Source organism: Panonychus citri, unplaced genomic scaffold (genome assembly GCF_014898815.1).
Source record: "Panonychus citri isolate SS breed McGregor unplaced genomic scaffold, ASM1489881v1 Contig00134, whole genome shotgun sequence".
Taxonomy (NCBI): Eukaryota; Metazoa; Arthropoda; class Arachnida; order Trombidiformes; family Tetranychidae; genus Panonychus; species Panonychus citri.
In genome coordinates this window covers 3,321,202-3,340,976 of record NW_026515539.1, presented here as the reverse complement: position 1 = coordinate 3,340,976, position 19,775 = coordinate 3,321,202, and the positions used below count along the sequence as shown (strand labels likewise).

Here is a 19,775-nt window from a genome sequence, read left to right as displayed (position 1 = left end):
TTGACCATCAACAATCAATGAGTGTTGACACAAAAAGTCAACACAATTAACAATAACAAATGTCATCAACATGGAAGTAACTTGTTAATTCAATTGTCAATTTTACATTTTTCAATTAATTTCCACTTCCCACTTTGATTATAACAGATTCAAGTTGTTTAGCTTGTTTTTATATCGCTATTATTATGTACATATATTTATATATTAGATTATATTATTATCACAATCAACTGATCCGAGTCACTTGTACTCTGTACAGGGTTTTCATTACTCTAATCGTTCCGGTTTTGTGATTTAACGACAACAATAATAATATTAACAAAACAGGTAAAGTCAAGAAAGAAGATGAAGAGAAGAGAGAGAGAGAGAGAGAGAGAGAGAGAGAGATGATGATGATGATGGAGGAGCCGAAAAAGATTAAGATTAAAGTTTAATTGTAGTTTTTGATCGAGTCCGAGTTGTTTGGTTAATCTAATCCATTTGAATCTATGATCGAATCGTAATCATCAATTCAGTTCCAATGTTGTCTCAATTATCGTTTTTTAATCGACAAAGACGAAAGGAATTAACTTCTACTAATAGTAGTAAATGTGTAAATTCATCAACAACCTCATCATCATCTCCAAATCAATTGTCATCAGCATTGAAAAGTGATTCAACAGCTGAAGTAACAAAGAAATTAAATGATTGCAATCAATTGTTATCTTCCAGCAATAAATCAACTTGCAATGACCAAGTATCTCTGTCAACGAAATCATCACAATTGTCAACACCTCAACAATCAATTCCATCATCAACACCAGTGACAATTAATTCTCAGCCTTCAACACCAACAGAAAGTTTAACACTGAAAAAGCAAATAGTAACACCAACAAATCAACAATCAGTGTCTACAATTAATCATGAAAATTGTGATTCTAAATCAATAAATGAAATTACTCCTATTGAGAAGGATGAAAACAAATCAATCAATCAACAAAAACCACAACAAATACAACAAGATTGTAAGGAAAAAGTTAATCATCAAGAAATCGTTTCCTATTCAAATTTAATCGAGGAATCAGTTAATCGTAAACAATGTAAATCCGGTTCGTCGTTTGTTAAATTGACCTTTCGTTGTCAATTAGCCCATGGAAGTGCAACTCAATTGATTTCTGGTTTTACCAATATGAAAGAGCTCTATGAGAAAATAGCCTCGATATTTAATATCCCAACGGATCAGGTAATTAGTTAATTGCTCTTAATTTGCCTCTTAAACAAATTGTTAACAATTGGGTTTCGATTGGAGTTGAAAAAAAACCTAATTACAGTCTTTACGGGAAAGTTTCGTTCTGGTTGCTTGATTGTTGCAATCAATTTGTTAACTAATTGATTCCTTGATAAATCATGATGATTATTTGATTGTTGATGATATCACAATACAATGATCATCGTTTAATTTGATTAGTTAGTCAAAGATTAATGATTTAAGACAAATTACTTCACAGTAAATCAACTTTAACAATTTAATATTATCATCAACTGATTCATTTTGAATTCATTAAATCAGTCTACAGATAATTAAATGATTGAATTTTTCATTAACAATATATTTAAATTGTAATCAAGTTAATTTAATCGTTTTCTAATTAGACAAATGAATATACATTAAATCATCAATCCATTACATATGAATCAGAATTAACTTTTTATTGTTATTTGATTATAAACCAACAACAATTAAAATAAGGATTGTTGATTTTGTAGGACAAATTGTGATGATGGTGATAATCAAATTGAAGACTAATTTAAAATAAACATCCAATTCTAATTATAATTATCATCTCTACCTTTTCTAATTAAGTTAATCTGAAGAAAATCAAGTTAAATTATCGTAACAATCACAGTGAACAAAAACAATGGTTAACAAAAGAGATTAACTTAATTGTGACCTTGAAAATTAAACAATGAGAATTAACCTTTAACCAGAAATTTACTAAATTAACAGTCCGTAAATTGTTGCCAATTGTATTGTTTAATTTGTTGGGTAACTAACCTTTCATTTGGTCAAATTGTGACAATTAAAAGTTAATCTTATTATAATGCATGGAGATGTTGTTTCATCGAGACAATTTCAATTTATAGTCAATTAATTTAATTAGTCAACACCTAAAATTATACAATAGATGAAAATTAACTGATTTCCAGGGTTAATTAATTTAATTACTGTTTAAATTCAATGAATAACTTTAAGGTTAATTCAAAACTTAGAAGAAACTTTTTTTTTCCTGATTGTATTTCCTGATCACGTTTAAACTGTTAATTATGCTAATTGTTTAAATTTAATTTAGATACTCTATTGTACCTTGAATACATCAAAAGTGGACATGGATCAACTTCTTGGCGGACAAATCGGACTCGAAGATTTCATCTTTGCCCATTGTAAGGGTCAAGCTAAAGAAATCGAACTGACCAAAAACGAAGAGCTTCTTGGCCTTACAATAACCGACAATGGAACTGGATACTCGTTCATTAAGAAAATTAAATCTGGAAGTTTGGTTGATTCTATCAAGTTTATTTCTGTAAGTTTGCTACAATTAATCAATTTACTAACAATTACACTAATTGAGAAATTAACTAATAGGTCGGGGATGTGATTGAAAAAATCGAAGGCAAATGTTTCATTGGTTGTCGTCACTTCGAAGTGGCCAAAGCGCTGAAAGATTTGCCGATTGGTCATACATTCACTATGAGACTAATAGAACCAAGTAAAGGAGGTTTTGGTAAGATGATTAATTGTTTGAGTTTAATTGTGATTAAAATGTTCTTATGTTTAAACAATAGGTTCAGTTGGTCCTCGTCCGGTTACAAACAATCATTCAACTAATTTAGGCTCTGGTCGGGAGACACTACGATTAAGAGCAATGGGATCGCCGATTAGTTCAATCAACAATCAACCAATTTCAACTCCAGTTATCGATAAAATTAACATTCTCCTTGAATCATTCATGGGTATTCATGATAATGAACTTGCTACTCAAATCTGGGAGATTGGATCAGCTCATCTCAATCCTCATGATTTTGTAATGGCGGTCGGAAGTTCTGACCTTCATATCTTTGGTTTCAATGAAGATCTACTATTTGACCTTTGGGGAGTTATTAACGATAATAAATCAGGTCGAGTCAATTCAAAGGTAACAACTGACTCGATGAACAATTAACTAATCATTGAACAATAATCATGAAAAAATGAACGATAAAAAAAGTTGACCTGCCATCACTTCAATGTTTTACCTTAAGTTTTAATCATCACGATAATTACACTAACCAATTATATTAATAATTTAATTTTTTGATGGTTAAATTAGTTTGTAAAAAACACTAAGCAATTCAATCAACTTACAATTATTATTAATCTTGCAATTAAACTTATATTAATTATCACTTTTTGACAATAAATGATATTACTTTTTATATGTTCACAATTAATTAAATTGTCATTGTTTTTGTCAATCTATTGATTGGATTAGATTACATTTCGATTTTGTTTACAGTTAAAATTAGCTTAATCTCTGTTCAAACAATCAACTGATTACCGGAAATTAAAAAGTCAATGGTTGGGATTGAATTAGATGGGATAAAGAGCAAATTTACAAACCAGATTAATTAAATAGACCAAATTTAAAGGCTTTGGTTAAATTGATTGCAAGTCATTTCATTTAGAGTAACAATTAATTATCTGTGTGATGTCAATCAGAATCAATTAACCTTCAGATGATAAGTATAATGTGAAAACGATGTTTATTTGATTGTTGCTTATTCATTGTCCTTATATCTGAATTCCAGTTAATTGTTGTTGGTGAAAGAAACAAATTAATTGTGATATTAAACATCAATCAAAAAATACTATCAAAAAAAGTTTACAACAAAAGTCTAAATCAATGTGAACGATTAAATTTTTCACCTGATTCAATGATCGGATTGAATAACATTCAATACAATGTAAGTTTAATTTCAATTGAATATTAATTATGGACAGAAAAGTTGATCCAACTGATTGTCAGTGTACTTGGGATGATAATTGTTGGGTTGAAGGACGAGGTACAATCAGAGCGATTCGAGGATGTCGGGCTCATTTCGATGTCCATTTGAGTGTCAATTGTCTCAACAATCAGTTGATTGATTTAACTGTCGAGATTAAAGGTCCAGAGAGGACAATTTGCTCCGAAAGAATCAAATTAACTCAGTTAAGAGGATCAAATTTCAAAGGGCGACCTTTTCAATTGGGTGGACCGAAAGGAGGAACAACAAATGAATCAAATGATTCAACAGAATCAACTGAATCAACTTTGATTCCAATGTGGTATTTGATTGTTCCGAGTAAAATATCAATTTATTACATCCCTTTGGTGATTGGAATCCATAAGATCAGATTATTTAATAAATCAGCTCAAATTAGGGGATCCCCTTTTACTGTTTACGTTGAACATGATTTTAATTCACTCGGAAACAATTCAAATTGTTCATCATTATTAACGCGATCAATTACCTTTGATCCCTCAAATTGTGAATCAAAATCAACGAAAACCACAACAACTCAAGTAAATCAAGAAGGACCCAGAGTAATTGGGACCATGGAGAAAGAAAATCATTCACAATTAAATATCGATCAATCCAATCTTCGTAAAACCAAATCAACTCAACTGTTAACAACTAAATCAGTTGATCCAATTGAATCGATCTGGGAAAGGCCAAGTGTCTCTGGAATTGAAAATTTAAGATATTCTTCTGAATCTGGAAGAGAAACCGATCATCATCATCATCATCATCTGTTATTTCCGATGACGATGGTGATGATGATGATGTGATTAACTTCACTATTTCTGGTTGTTCCAAGTGTTGGCTACCTTATCATGATTATGTTGGCAACGATGATTTAACTCTATCAACCAGTGATAAAGATTATTGGATTAAAGAAATGGATAAACGTTATCAGGAGGAACATTTTAAGAAACATTCATTCAGAGTTAAATCGTTAATTGAATATTGGAATAAAATGTCAGTCTCAACATCGTCAGCGAGTAATTGTTATTGCTGTTCGGAGGATGATGGTAACAATCAATCTAATCATCAGCAATCTTCCAATAATGATAAATTACAATAACTGTAAACAATAAAATAAATTGATTCACTTTCACATCTCTCTCTCTCTCTCTCTCCTTCTTAGTAATATTGTATTGAATGACTATTTACAATCGTGGAGATTAATCAATCCTAATTGAAGAATCAATTTCTTTAGACCAAGCAGTTAATCCACCAACGATATCTTTGATTTCCACATTTTCTGATGTTTTTTCCTTCAAGTATTTAACAGCAATTTGCGATGCTATTCCTTTTCGACACATAACGTAGACCTTTCCTCCGTCTTTAATGATTTGTTCAGACAATTTTTCGAAATGTTTCAATCCTTCCTCATGTAGAAGCTTTTTAAGGGGTAAATTAATTGCTTGGTCCAATTTAACAACATCAGCATCTTCAGCAGGACGAACATCAATCAGTAAATGTTTTTCTCCAGAATCGACAATTTTTTTATATTCAGAGACAGTGATTCTTTCATCAGGATTAAGAATATTCTTAGGATCACTTGATTGGGTTGAAAAATGATTCAAATTACAACCAGAAATAGTTGGTTTAATGAACATTTTCAAGTGTCCACAATCAATTAAAGATTTACCACAATTTGACTTGACCAGTTTAACGGAACCAGAAAAAGAGGCTTTACCATTAACACGACAACCACCTGCTATATTCAACAATCTACTCGGAAGTCTAATCAATTTGGACATTTTCACAATATAAATAAAATGAAAACAATTACAATTAAAAAGTAAGTTAAATGTTTCAAACGTAATTAAAATTAAACGAAATGAAAAAATTGGAAAACAACATCACCTGTTAAGAGATCAAGTGACATCTAGTGGTTGGAATCACGAATGGTTTAAATTGATTGAAATCCAAAGTGAAAGTATTTAAATGAAAACGTTTAATTGTTGACAATTCATTAAATTTCTTGCATTTGTTGGTTAATTTATTTAATTATGGATGAAAAGCAAGATTATTTACCCTTTACTCGTCGACTGTTGATCCTGTATGGAAGTCAAACCGGAAAAGCTTGGTACATCGCTCAAGACCTTTACCTAAATTGTAAAGGTGCTTTTACTGGAACTGATTTAAATCTGAGTATCCATTGTTATTCATTAAATCAACAAGATTTACGAATTGAAAAGGAAACCTATGTCATCTTTGTAGTCGCTACTGTTGGTGAAGGTGAATGTTCATATACTACAAGGGAGTTTTGGAGGTATTTAAACAGTGACAACCCTCCTGATCTATCAGAGCTTTATTATGCTCTTTTTGCCTTAGGTGATTCAAATTATCATCATTTTGCCATTTTTGGTAAACAATTAGATGCACGGTTGGAGGAATTAGGAGGTAAAAAGATTTGTGAAACAGGTAAGTGATTAAATCAATCGAAATTAGATCTCACTCTCTCGCTAAGAATCTCAGTTACATTTGTTTACTTCTTTTTCCCTCTCTTATTGATTTAACCGCTAATTAGGGTTTGGAGATGACGCTGTTGGAATTGAGATTGGATATGCACCGTGGTTACAGAATGTGATTCAATCATTTGCTAATATGTTTCCTGCGAATGAGGATTTTCTAACACAATTTAGAGATCCTTTAAGACTATTGTCCAGCAACGATATGAAATTTTCCTTCTTTTCTCCTGCTCTAACTTTACCTGTTGCCTTTTCGGATAAATTTGTGGAAACCCGAATCCAAGATGAATTGTGTGATTATAAAACGGAACAATTGACCTTTCCCAAGATCCCCCTGATGGACACCGACATTCACAATGTAAAATTTGTCGATCTCAAACTGTTATCCATGGTAACGGAGAGCATAACTAAAGAGGACAAAGTGATTCTAGAGGCCACTTTTGAAGGCGATGAGAAATTTGTTGATTGGGCGCCTGGAGATGCTTTTGGTTTTATTGTCGGTCATTCCGATTTTGAGGTTAATCTCGTTCTCAAAGCTCTTAACCTACAAGATAAAGCGGCTAATATAATCGAAGTGTCCTCCGCAACTCATCAACATTTACCAAAACGTATCACCTTATTCAATCTGATTAAATACTACATTGATCTCAGGGCGATTCCCAAAAAGGCCAATCTCCGATTCTTTGGTGACCATTGTTCAGTTCCCTCTCAGCGAATGCAATTACATTATCTTAGCAGTCGGGAAGGAACGGGAGAATATAAAATTCATATTCTTCAACATAAAACAAGTATACTGGACATTTTGGTCGCTTACGATTCTTGCTGTCCACCTCTCGATTATTTTCTTGCCGTTGTGCCAAATTTTGTTCCTCGTTATTACTCTGTGCTAAATTTGAAAGATGATAAAATTCAATTTAAAGTGGCCTTTAGTGTTATCCATCTTAATGAAGTCAACCAACGTCGAGATACTCAACTTTTAGGTGTTTTCACTGGTCTTATGTATAAAATTGCTCTTGCGAATAGCCTGGTAACGGAAAACACAATACAACTCGAAGCCTGTCCTAGGCCAGAATATTTTAGAGTTTTCCGAAGAGAAACGATCATTTTAAACTTCCAGCCAATAATTCAACTCCGATTATCATGTTAGCGGCTGGAACGGGTGTCACTCCGTTTCTTGGATTTCTCAGTTATCGTCAACATTTTAAGGAACAAAATCCCGAACAAAAGATCGGTGAAAGTTTCTATTCTACGGTTGTCGTGATTCGGAGAAAGATTTCATCTATTCCCAAGAATTGGAAGATTTTAAAGTCAATGGTATTCTCACTCGATTCCATCCATGTTTCTCTCGTGATTCAAAATTCCCAAAGATGCATGTTCAAGATGGAATACTGAAAGAAAAACAAGAAATTCGTCGCCTTATTGTTGAAGAAAATGCCGTGATTTATGTTTGTGGTGACCAAGGAAAATTTTCCTCTAATGTTCGTAAAGCATTTGTTATCGCTCTCGATGCAACTGTACGCGAAGGTGACCTTTGTGCAGAAAAAGTACTCGATAACCTGAAAGTAGAAGGTCGCTACCTACAAGATCTTTGGGTTTAATTGCGATATTTTTATTCCAAGTTTTTATTCTAAAAATTTTAGTCCAACTTGAAAGACTAATTCTATTCGATCAATGAAATAAAGATCGTAATCAATCATAATCGTTTGCATTCGATTAATTTATATTAATAGTAATCATCAACTCACTTGCCATGATTCACTCAATTAAATCATAACTGACTTGTTACTCGGCACTTTGAACAATTAGAAATAATGAAGTCAATTTATGATTGAAGTTCACTCAATAGAATAATGAAAATTACGAACAGACAATTTGGAGCGATTAAAATTGGTGCATCTTTTAATCTTTCTTAAAGGTAACGAAAAGATACTATGAGAATAATTATAATGAGGATGAGGATTAAAATTTCAGATAGAAAGTTGGACGGGAGGGGAAATTAGGGAAGATATAGATTGATTTGTTGATTTATGACTTTATGATTGTGATTGTGATGAATTATCTTGAGTTTTTGAATCAGAACAATTGAGATCAGAACAAATTTCTGGAACTGGTATTGATTGACTAACAGTAGTTAATTTGTTGTTGCTTTGGTTAATTGTTTTAAATTTAATTGGATCTTTGATAACAGCAGCATAATCTTCATCCGATCGGCTAAGGATTTTGACGGCTGAAAATTTGGCTCGTTGGTAAGCAGAGAGTATGTTAAATCCAAGGAACCTAAAAGTCCGAAAAAATGATAGAAAACAACACAATTAAACTATGAATAAATAAGAATGGGTCAAGTAGCAAATAAGAAGCGAATCTTACCTTAAACAAACATACTCGATGAGAATAGCGCATCCAACGGAAATCGTTCTTACGCTAATATGTTGATAAAGTCGGACTATCATGTAAGCACCGGCGACGGTTATTCCCATCAATAAGGCGGTTCCTCCAGTTTGAAGCCAATGATTGATTGTTAATCCTGAAGGTAACCATATTTCACCTCGATCTACCAGGTAAGGTTCGTTACAGACTTTACAGTGAACATTTTCTGGGCTTGAGTGCGACTCCATGAGCCATTGTTTAAGACAATCGTGATGAACAGCGGAAACATCACCTTTACATGCACATGGCTGGATTAATGGACCGACATCTTTACGTTCACTGTCATAACAAATCCAACAATCAATTGATCGTGATGAAGTATTATCTTGACATTTGTTGGACCATTTATTCATTGAATTATCCACTAGTAAAGCTGATTCGGTTTCAACCGAACGTGGATCATTCAGTGTAGTATCACTTGGATCACGACGAAGTATACGACGAGGATTTAGAACCCAAAGTCTTTCAGGTCTAATACAGTTCCAGAGGACACAAGGATACCAAAGAGCGATACCAATTTCAACAAGTCTGAATATTATACGATGAGCATTTCGACTTAGAACTGGTACTCTAAGAAAAAACAAGGAAAAAAAGAATAAAGGATTAAAGTATCATTAATGGAAACAAGCAAATGAATACAAAGTATAAAAAGTAGAGTAAAATTGTTTGCAAACTGGAAAAAAGATTAGTAGACAATTAAAGGGAAATAAGGAAAAAGTTAAGTAATGCAAATGATTAAACTGATCGTTCTCCTTTCTTACTTTTCTTTCCAATGTTCTCCAAGTACTTCAGAAAAGAGGAATAAAACGGTAAATAGTAGCATCGTAGCTTGAGAAATTAGACCAAATCGAGATTGATTAAGCTGAGAAAAATTGGCTGGGCAACTCTCTCCCTGGATGAATGCTCCTCTAACCTGTTTAATATGTAGACGAATGTAGCAATTAGTTGGATAATTATCACAATAAATGTTACGCTTAAGCTTAGTAGTTGTGATACATTACTTTGAAATACATCTCGACCCCGTAGATAAGGAAAAATATAACCACCACCAAGATGAGAATTGCATAGATGCTGTTGAATACCTGCATGAAGAGACTCTGAGTTTATAGAAAAAGAAGAGAAAAATTCAATCAGACAGTTTTACATGTACATAAATGATGAATTTGATAAGTTCAGTACTTGATAGATCATCAGATAAAAGATAATCTTACAGTTACAAGAGCCATTGAAAAGGTTGCAGATATTAAAGAAGAATTTGATTCAATATTCTACTTACTTTGTCGATATCATGTCCATCAGAGAATTGGAAAAGAAACAGCTCAGCGACAAGAAGAGAATAGTTGACAATATTAAATAGAATAAATCCAGAGAATGATTTACTCAGAAAACTGGGCCTTGCGACATTAACATCGTAAAGGTGGAAAACTTCAGCCCAAAAACAGACAACCAAAGACGATCCACTAAGAACTAGTGGATAATAAGCATTAGTTAAACCCTTTGCCCAGTCAAGTGAAGGATTGGTGGGAGAAGAGAAGTAAAATCCTCTGATCGCGGTGGCAACACATATGAAGAAATAAAGAGCTTTTTGAGTGGTAATTCTGAAGCTTCGGATGAATGATCGAGGTTTGATTCTTTTAAATTCCGAGTTGATACAAAGAACCTAAATAAAGCGAAGGGTAGAAAAGTAATGTCGTAAAAAGAATACAAAAGATAGAAAAATCAAGGTGATCAATGAATAAGCAACTTACAAGCTGAATAAATGATGTTACACAGATAAAATAGTAAATGGTTGACAAGGCTAAATAATAACTGTAATTAGGATTGTCACAAGCTTGGCCAGTATATTCAACCTGAGTAAAAAAGAGAGAGAGAGATTAATAAGGTTTAACATAACATAACATAAATGAATTAAGACAATAGATACCTCACAGAAGCAAACACCATCATAACAATCACCGTGTCCTGAACAATTTAAAGTACAGTTCATATTCTCAGAAGGTAAAGTTAATTTAAACCCATAGCTTAATAAAGGATGTTGAGATAATTTCTCTTCACAATCTTTGAAAGGTTCTTTCGCCGTTAGACTATTAACCATGGACATCCTTTGGATCAGTAGAAGTTCAATTCAATTCAATAAACCAACACTAAACAACAGAAAATAAACAAATTGGGTAGGGGAAAAATAGGTAATGAGAAAGTCAAATGATTAATTAATGAGTTGATTAACAAAAAAGACAAGCTACAGATTGAATAGTAAGATAATGAAACAATAACAGACAGAGAGAGAGAGAGAGATAGAGGATAAAGAGATAGAGAATCAAATTGATTTTTAGAGAAATTACTATTTACCTTTATGTTTAATTCATGATTTAAATGTTTCCTGTGATGATGAGAAAGTGTTAATCCATTTAAATTAAGGTGAATTCATGGTAATTAACTGAATTAATCAATAAGATTTAAGATGAAACGACAATTAAACAACAATAACAATCAATTTGGTTTCTCTTTGTCTCAACTGATTCTGCGCACGAAAACAACAAAAATGATAAAATGTAATAAATTCAAACTGAATTAAAATCAATTCTAAATGACAATTGATCAATTAGCAAATCAACAATTAAAAAAAGTTATTAATAGAAGCACATTTTTCACCAAGGACAGTAATTAATTTACAGTAGAAAAAATTGTTTTATCTTTTGATGAACAAAAAAACGTCAATGACTAAAAAAAGTTAATCGAAACTCAATCAACAATTAACAATTAAAATTACTGATTGTTATTACCATGAAACTGATTGAAATTAGATCATTTATTATATCAGTTAATCATTCAATAACTGTTTTGATTTAAAGCTAAAATTTTGATTAATCAAAATGGTAGCGAAGGGAATTGATTAACAATCAATATTAGATTAATGATTAAAATTAATTGTCTTGATTAATATAATCAACCTGAATTTAGTATAAAATCAAAAGGTAGTTTACCTTTTTATAAATTGATTAATCGTGATAAAATATTATCAACAAGATTTACTTTCGATTAGATTTCAATCAATTTTAAATTGATTTTTTTGTACTAATTCATGATTAGTGAAAAAAAAGTAACATTCATCTCGGAATAAATTGACAATTAGATTTGATTATTTGAATCTGAATGAGATGAGATCCATTTCTAATTAATTGCTCAACTGCTCAATCAAATCAAACTGATTGGCTGACCGAAACAATTTGCATTGCCAAAAATTAGATTACAGGTAATTGAAAATCAATTGTTACCCAATTGTGATCCTGTGATTGTGGCGACAATTAAGATTAAGTGAATTGAGGTAGACTGAAACAGGGAAACAATTGATCAGCAATTCAGTTGAGTCTTTGGTTAATTTGTCAAGGAATTAATTGTGATGATTAAAATGATGAAAGGTAAGAAAAGGTGAGTGAGAAGGAAGGAAATAATTACATGAATGAAGATTTGAATAAAAGGTCAATGGCATTTGAATGGAGTGAATATATTTCCTAATATCGATCAGAATTTTCAGTTTGGGTCAATGAATCATGAGAGAGAAAATTCTATGGAAAATTCATATTCTCTCTCTTTCATTTGTCTTTCTTTCTTCTTGATGATTAGTTGATTCTGTTATTATTTCCTCTCGATTCCTTAACATGGGTTCAACTTGTTCTTTACCTGAAATTGGTTCATCGTTTTTATCATCTTCGGGTTTGAATAAATCGACAATTTCATCAACTCGTCAACCGACAATTGAAACAATTGAACAATTAATTTCTCGAGATCGAAAATTGAAAAAACACTCTTGTTCGAATAATATTAATGTGAGTAATCAGAAAAAATTTCTATTCCCTTTCAATGAATATCCGAATAGACAACAAGCCAATCGAAATGTTCATCAATCTACTTCGAATTCTGGTAAATTGTCATCACAATCTTCATCTTCTTTCGGTGAATTGTCATCAAAAGTTTACACTTTCAAAGAATACAAACAATATCTTCAATCTAAACGAGAAACTAAAATTATCTCAACTCCGGTAACATCTTTAATCAACGACAATCAAAGTAACAACAATCAACGCTGTCGAACAGCGACAATTAGAAAATTATCCAAAGATGTTAAATCATCTATATCATCATCATCTTCTTCATCTTCATCAACTTCATCTCCATTGGCCTTGTCAACATCATCACAATCGTCATCACCCTCAAAGGAAATTGAATTAACTTCATCACCAACAGAAAATAACAACAATCAAATTAAAAGAGTAACTTGGGAAAAGGCTGATCGTAAATCAAGTGCCTCTGATAAGGAAAGTTCAGATGATTCAGGAATCAGTGATTCGACAATTACGATTAATCAACTATCAACATCTAAATCAAAAGGAAGGGTCAGACCTTTGGTCAACAATTCAGGTCGAAAGATTTGCAATGGCCAACGACCGGAAATGTTTCGATTAGAAACAAATAGTTCTAATCAAAATCTCCACATTTGATTGTAAAATATTATTTACAATCATTTCGATTGATTAATTGATGTAAATTTTTCAGACTCTTAGATCCAAATAAATGAAATAATCAAAAAACTATCAAATGAATTTCCATTGATTTAGAACAAAAAAATTTTCCAATCATTTAGAACTCAAGTAGTTAATCAACTTTGATCAATAATCTTCTTAATGGGGCAATTTAGAGATTGAGAACATTTAATTACTGTTTCGTTTCGATTGTGCCAATGATTAAAAGTCATTTGGTGTTAATCATAATTAAAATTGAGAATCGAAAATTGTTCGTCTACCAGATACCTGGTGGCGTTTCGATCGTTTAATTTGATTGTCTAATTTGTTGTGCAATTTTTGTTGATTAATTTATTGATTAGTTTAAGAGTTTTAATTGTTTTCTTTTTTAAATATTAATATGGTTCTATTACAATCATGTTCTCAACCGAATCGGGTGAGATTCAGTTCACGATAATCAACTGTTAGGGTAAGTAAATGGCTTTAAAAATTGATTCTTTTTTCTTGTTTACATGTTTGTTTACATTTTTCTGTTTTCTTGTTTTACATTTTGACAATTTTATCTTTTAGGCTTTTCCTTTGGTTTATTTTGCTCTGTGTAACGAATGTCAATTAATTCAGTGAAATTGATTTCTACTTCTAAATCATTAATGAATTCTTGGCAGTTACTTCGAACTCAATTTCGATATGGTTCACAATTTTCACCTCTTTGTTACAAGGTTTTCCTTGGTTCAAACATAAATCACGTCAAAACGTTTTCATCTTCCTCATCTTCATCTGCTTCCAGTTTTGGGACTATAAATGAAAATAACCAACGATGGAGGAAAGTACCTTTAATGATGGTTGGATTATTAGTCGGAGGTGCGGCAGTTTATGCCTTTTATAATGATGAAAATCGTAAATTGGAAGCTTTCACCAAAATGGCGATCACAGATTCTCCAGATAAAGGAAAGAGATCATTCCAAGATCGAACAGTAATTGAATACGAGAACCGAATCAGAACCTATTCTACTCCCGACAAGATCTTCCGTTACTTTGCAACCATTAAAGTAGTTTATGATGACCATGAATCTGAAGTATTCATGACTCCCGATGACTTCCTAAGAGCTGTAACCCCTGGAATTAAACAGCCCGAGAATTTGGGTTTGGAAAAATTTCGAAGAGTTGAAGTTGGAAAGGTAGATTTTAATCGATTGTCACTAGAAAGATATATTTAGATGGTAGAAATTTAGTTAACTTAAATTCTTTACGACTGAACAGTTTTAACTCGAATACACATGGATAACAATTAATACGAATAATTGTAACCCAATTGTAACTTAATTGTTCGTCACGTTTTTCTTTTCTCTTCAGGACAAAGGAGCAATTAATGAACTTCTTGCTGCTACAAAGCGAACCGTGAGCTTAAATCTTCAACTAATTCTCCTTAAATTCTTAACAATTTATTTTAATTTTTTTAATTTTCTTTTTCTACTTAATTTCTCCACAATCCGTTCATTTTTGTTCCATTGATGCATTTACCTTAATTTCGCTTTCTTATATAATTTCTCATTCAATTCATTACCATTTTTCGTTCTATTATTTAATTAATACATCGATTGATTTGATAATAACATTTTATCCTTGTGGTTAATCACTTTTCAGGAAGCGACATTTGACTTTGGCCTTAAACGGGACAGTATCTTTTATCGATTGAGCTCATTTGGATTAATCAATTACTCTGATTTCCTATTTCTACTGACCCTTCTTTCAGGTTCGTCAATGATTGGGAACAATTAATCGATTACAATAAGTAATAAGTAACTTATTTCTCTCTTTGATTGTTATTCACAGTTTCCCATCGTCATTTTAAAATTGCTTTTCGTATGTTTGATCTCAATGGTGATGGAAATGTTGATTACGAGGAGTTTGAAAAGGTTCAGAATGCGATTCTTCATCAAACTAGTATTGGACAAAAATTGGGTTCGTCGATTAAGACCAATTACCGAGGTGTCAGTTCCGCTTTGGCGAAATACTTTTTTGGACCAGAATTGAAGGAAAAATTAACTATTCAAAAGTTTCTCGACTTTCAAAAGCAGCTACAAGATGAAATGTTAACTCTAGAGGTAATTGATTGATAATCGAAATCAATTTTTTCTTATTAATTTGTACCTTTCGATCTTGTAGTTCGATAGAAAAGGACCAACAGCGGAAGGAAAAATCTCAGAGACAAAATTTGCCGAATTAATGATCGCCTATGCTGGTTTTCCAGAGAAAAAGAAACGAGCTATGATCAAGAGAATTAAAAAAGCTTATCCACAATCAACGGCCACTAATCCAGATCGAGGAATTACTCTGGATGATTATTTGATTTTCCATCATTTCTTACAGAATATCAATGATGTTGATATAGCATTAACTTTCTACAATATTGCCGGAGCTTCAATCGACGAAGGTAATAATTAATCCAATTGAGTGTGAAAATCAATGGCTAATTATTAATCTTAATTGTCTTAGACACTTTTCGTCATGCGGCAAAAACGGTAGCCAATGTCGAGCTTCGAGATCATTTGATTAAAGTGATCTTTATATTATTTGATGAAAATCGTAAGTGTAAATTTAATTGGCTAATTATAGTTAATCAACTTACCAACTCATCAACTATTGTAAATATTTTCCTTAATTACAGAGGATGGACAACTCAGCAATAAAGAATTCATTGCCGTGATGAAAGAGCGTCTTAAACGTGGCCTGGGTCGGCCTAAAGACACGGGATTCGTCAAGGTGATGTCCGCAATTTGGAATGCAATGAAAAACGAGCTATTTTAATTGTTAACAATCAACTCACAACCAATCACACTCATCACACTATTTGCCATAAAAGTTGTTACACTTTATCCAATTGAATCAAATTTGGATTCAAACAACAAAAGCCTCTAACCAATATCACCTTTACTCTCTAAAATTAATCCAACAATTAATTCACTAACTTGCAATCACAATTAACCCTTAATCCAAATTGTATCGCTATTGTTAATTTTTTTTCTCCAAATTATCTGTTGTTTTTTTCGTCACCTTTAAATTAAATGTATTTACTGTTGAACTCACAATTCAAATCAAACCTCAATCAGTTAATAGCAATTTAGAGTTACAACCTGATAGGTATTACAATTTGTCTTATTACTAGTGATTTTAATTTAATTGTTACTGACCAATTAAGTTAATTGAAATGTCATCTGAACAAAAAGATCTGAAAATCCCGGAAAAAATTGCAACCATGTTAATCCAAGGCTATTGTTTGGTGACTGAATCATGTTCAAAGTGTAAGGTGAGAATCTGATTTTCACCTTAATTGTGATGTTTAACTAATTAATTGTCATTTAATCACTAGGGTTTATTGATTCGCTCCAAAAGTGATGAGTTAATTTGTGTTAAATGTTTCTGTGAACAAGCTAATAGGAAATCCCTTAAACATGGACACTCAGATGAAGATGAAAATGAAAATGATGGTGATGAGAAAAAATCAGAAACTAAATCAGTTAATAAAAGTAAATCAATTAAATTGGAGATCAAGGAAAACTCTGGACAATCAAATCAATCGACAATCACTCGTGCACAATTAGAGGACTTTTATCGTGACTTTTATCGTGATCTGCAACAATTAAAATCTAATCAGAATTCACTAGACATTGTCAAGTATTTTGATTCATCTAATGAGAAACGAAAGTAATTGTGACAATCAACTAATTATACAAACAAATGACAATCAATAGCATGTTAACCAATCGTGACTATTTTTCTAAATATTTTCTAATCACAATTAAACCTTCCAACTCAATGGAAACAATTTAAGTGAAATCAGATTATTTTGCTTTCAATTTTACTTTTAACAATTAGTATATTGATTGTAGTTTATTGACTTGAATTTCTTAACAATCAAAATACACAATTAACAATTAAACTTCTTAATCCTTTTACTATCTTTTCATTTCTTTTGATTGTTTATTTTTTTTTCGCAATTGCAATAAGAAAACATGACAATTAAATATTGTTGATTTGGTTGGTTGATGTAAACACATTATCACAATCGTAAATCACAATCAGTGAAAATTAATCCGGTTTCATGTCAAGTTGGTTAGTTAATTGAATATGAAACGAAACATGAACAACAAGAAAATTAAGTTAACGATAAGCAAAAGTTTCATAGGTAAACGTTTGCAATTAACTTTCAATTGTTAATTTCTAAGGTAATTGTTGATTTAAATTGATGATTATCATGTTGATTGTGATGGTGATTAATGTTGATTGCACTAAATCAATGAAATTATCACCCAATTGCAATCAAGTTCTTGATAATCAAGCATCCGGATCAAAAAGGTTGATAAGTGATGAAGAGAAAGAGGATTTGAATCCAATTAACGAATTTAATTTAACAATTTGGCTTGATTGTGATTTGCAATAGAACCACAATTCTAATGGAGGACAACTGATGAGAGAGAAAAAAAAATTGATGATTAGTTAATCAACATCATGATTGGTCAGTGATGGAGAAAAGGAAAAAGATTCTAATTATTATTTATTCGTAATTGAATATTGCAAGTTGTTGATGGCGAGAAAAAAAAAAGATCATCAACTTGACCTAATCTTTCATAGAGTGAATCTTAATTTAACTGACATCTTCTGATTGCTCTTCTTAGCAATTAGTTGATTAGTTAACAGTTGATTTAGTTAATCAAGATGAAGAAATTGATAATCTCTGATGCATCACTTTAATCCAATGAGCTCATTTGAAGGTTCATCTTTTTACTAATCCATTTCTCTTTGTTTTTGTTTTTCCCAACATTCATCAATTAATGATACAAATCGTTTCTAATTATCAACAATTAAAGTTCTTGTTAATTTTTAACTCAACAATCAAGAAATGATCTAATCAAAATCGATTGTCAATTTTTGCTTTGCTAGTGTTTTTTTTTCATTTCCATTGATACTTTTTTTTGGTAATCAAGTTTTGTTGATTCTCTCTCACTCTTAATTGTTGGATAATCATCAACACCGTAATCCTTTTTTACTCACCTTAATCATGTTACTGTGATAATTGATTAAAAGCTCAGGTAAATAGTGATAATTAACAGATAATTAATATAACAATGACAAGGAAGAGTTTCCAACAAAAGGATTTGTAATAATGTAACAAACTAGTCAAAACTAACGAGTCTATTGTATTATTTTGGGTAACAATTTAATGCTTGTTTGATTATCTATTTAATTCACCCTGACCTTTAATCATTTGAAAGGAAAACGTCAACAATTAAACTCTATTATTACTTATTATCAGATTAACAATTTGATTCGGTGTAACCGGCAAAGTCACAACAACAACAACAACGATCCATAAATACCTGTTACCGTAAATCCAAGTAACACAGCAACAAACTGTCAACAGTTATCACAATTTACTAATGATAATCAGTAAATTGTTTATCAGTTAATTATTTAATCCATTAGCTCAATTAAGGTGTCAAAATTAAAAGATGAACGGCCAATTGAATCTCATTTGAGCTTCGAACTGATGAAAATGAAAATCAAATTGGAAAAACAAATTTCATCTTAAAGACGAAGATTATTGTTTATTGTTTTGATGATTTTACCATGTTTTTGATTGTTAACGATGAAGAAGATGAAGATGAAGATGAAGATGATGATGATGATGATCAGATAAGCGTGATAATAGGCACATAACGATTTCTAAATAAAGAAAGAGAGAAAAGAAAAGAAAAGGCCTCAGAATTGGTGATGATGACAAAGAATCCGAGTTAAGTGTATAAAATGGGCTGGATTTGGGTATCACAAACACATAATAAGCATCACTTTTTGTAGGTCAAATTGTAACGGGAGGTCCGATGATGATAACAATTATCCAGGTCAGAAAAACGGGAGAGACCCGATGAATCGTTGACTCAACTGAGAATCATCATTAACCATCAACATCGCATCAACAAGGTAACAATAATTTAGTGAAAATGTTTCGTCAACGTTACTATTAATTACTAATTAACCGTTAATTGGTATTTCCTAAGTTACGAGTGGAAACAATTAATTGATTGGTGATGGTGACATTAGTTAAGTGAAATATAAATTATGTAAAAAGTGAAATCAATTGTAGATCAAAAGTTAATTGATTAATTTTCCAATTCTTCTTCTTGTTTCCCGGTTAATTGTTTACCTTTTTCTCTGTAATCAGTTGTATGATCGGTCGAGTTTCATCAAATGGATTCAATTTATATTCAATTTGTGATTATCTCCAAATTGG

The 19,775-nt window shown here is 31.5% G+C and overlaps 5 protein-coding genes across 6 annotated transcripts; 3 read left to right on the top strand and 2 right to left on the bottom strand.

The window, feature by feature from the left end:
• The first annotated feature begins 444 nt into the window (after positions 1-444).
• On the top strand, positions 445-8,238 carry LOC128391230 (uncharacterized). The gene is given in 10 exon segments (XM_053351080.1): positions 445-1,222; positions 2,331-2,561; positions 2,624-2,762; positions 2,824-3,190; positions 4,019-4,601; positions 4,781-5,060; positions 6,046-6,492; positions 6,599-7,624; positions 7,627-7,776; positions 7,779-8,238. Coding segments are annotated over 10 exon segments (4,284 nt in total). The 5' UTR covers positions 445-520; the 3' UTR covers positions 8,138-8,238.
• On the bottom strand, positions 4,979-5,923 carry LOC128391290 (uncharacterized). Its single transcript, XM_053351145.1, has one exon. The coding sequence runs from the start codon at positions 5,823-5,825 to the stop codon at positions 5,244-5,246; it is 582 nt and encodes a 193-aa protein (XP_053207120.1). The 5' UTR covers positions 5,826-5,923; the 3' UTR covers positions 4,979-5,243.
• A 172-nt stretch (positions 8,239-8,410) lies between the features above and the next one.
• On the bottom strand, positions 8,411-11,482 carry LOC128391287 (uncharacterized). The gene is made up of 8 exons (XM_053351142.1): positions 11,316-11,482; positions 10,891-11,110; positions 10,715-10,816; positions 10,243-10,626; positions 9,968-10,063; positions 9,728-9,879; positions 8,907-9,536; positions 8,411-8,816 (listed from the first exon to the last, which is right to left on the bottom strand). The coding sequence occupies exons 2-8, from the start codon at positions 11,065-11,067 to the stop codon at positions 8,573-8,575; spliced, it is 1,785 nt and encodes a 594-aa protein (XP_053207117.1). The 5' UTR covers positions 11,068-11,110; positions 11,316-11,482; the 3' UTR covers positions 8,411-8,572.
• Positions 11,483-13,797: 2,315 nt separating this feature from the next.
• On the top strand, positions 13,798-16,575 carry LOC128391023 (calcium uptake protein 1 homolog, mitochondrial-like). 2 transcript variants are annotated; one of them, XM_053350849.1, is made up of 8 exons: positions 13,798-13,955; positions 14,057-14,664; positions 14,840-14,884; positions 15,131-15,239; positions 15,320-15,591; positions 15,653-15,920; positions 15,983-16,072; positions 16,155-16,575. In XM_053350849.1, the coding sequence occupies exons 2-8, from the start codon at positions 14,092-14,094 to the stop codon at positions 16,292-16,294; spliced, it is 1,497 nt and encodes a 498-aa protein (XP_053206824.1). In that variant the 5' UTR covers positions 13,798-13,955; positions 14,057-14,091; the 3' UTR covers positions 16,295-16,575. The 2 variants fall into 2 exon arrangements, with proteins under 2 accessions (XP_053206824.1, XP_053206825.1); XM_053350850.1 differs by lacking the exon at positions 14,840-14,884.
• LOC128391024 (uncharacterized) lies at positions 16,326-17,453 on the top strand. Its single transcript, XM_053350851.1, has 2 exons — positions 16,326-16,793; positions 16,857-17,453. The coding sequence occupies exons 1-2, from the start codon at positions 16,695-16,697 to the stop codon at positions 17,193-17,195; spliced, it is 438 nt and encodes a 145-aa protein (XP_053206826.1). The 5' UTR covers positions 16,326-16,694; the 3' UTR covers positions 17,196-17,453.
• The last annotated feature ends 2,322 nt before the right edge of the window (positions 17,454-19,775 follow it).

Excerpts from the sequence above, each read along its gene's own strand:
- LOC128391290 (XM_053351145.1), bottom strand. The coding sequence starts at position 5,825 with ATGTCCAAATTGATTAGACTTCCGAGTAGATTGTTGAATATAGCAGGT.
- LOC128391287 (XM_053351142.1), bottom strand. The coding sequence starts at position 11,067 with ATGTCCATGGTTAATAGTCTAACGGCGAAAGAACCTTTCAAAGATTGT. Across the intron at positions 10,817-10,890 it reads ATGGTGTTTGCTTCTGTGAG|GTTGAATATACTGGCCAAGC; the intron begins GTATCTATTGTC and ends TTTTTTACTCAG. Across the intron at positions 10,627-10,714 it reads TAACATCATTTATTCAGCTT|GTTCTTTGTATCAACTCGGA; the intron begins GTAAGTTGCTTA and ends CGCTTTATTTAG.
- LOC128391023 (XM_053350849.1), top strand. The coding sequence starts at position 14,092 with ATGTCAATTAATTCAGTGAAATTGATTTCTACTTCTAAATCATTAATG. Across the intron at positions 15,240-15,319 it reads TCTACTGACCCTTCTTTCAG|TTTCCCATCGTCATTTTAAA; the intron begins GTTCGTCAATGA and ends TGTTATTCACAG. Across the intron at positions 16,073-16,154 it reads TATATTATTTGATGAAAATC|AGGATGGACAACTCAGCAAT; the intron begins GTAAGTGTAAAT and ends CCTTAATTACAG.
- LOC128391024 (XM_053350851.1), top strand. The coding sequence starts at position 16,695 with ATGTCATCTGAACAAAAAGATCTGAAAATCCCGGAAAAAATTGCAACC. Across the intron at positions 16,794-16,856 it reads AATCATGTTCAAAGTGTAAG|GGTTTATTGATTCGCTCCAA; the intron begins GTGAGAATCTGA and ends TTTAATCACTAG.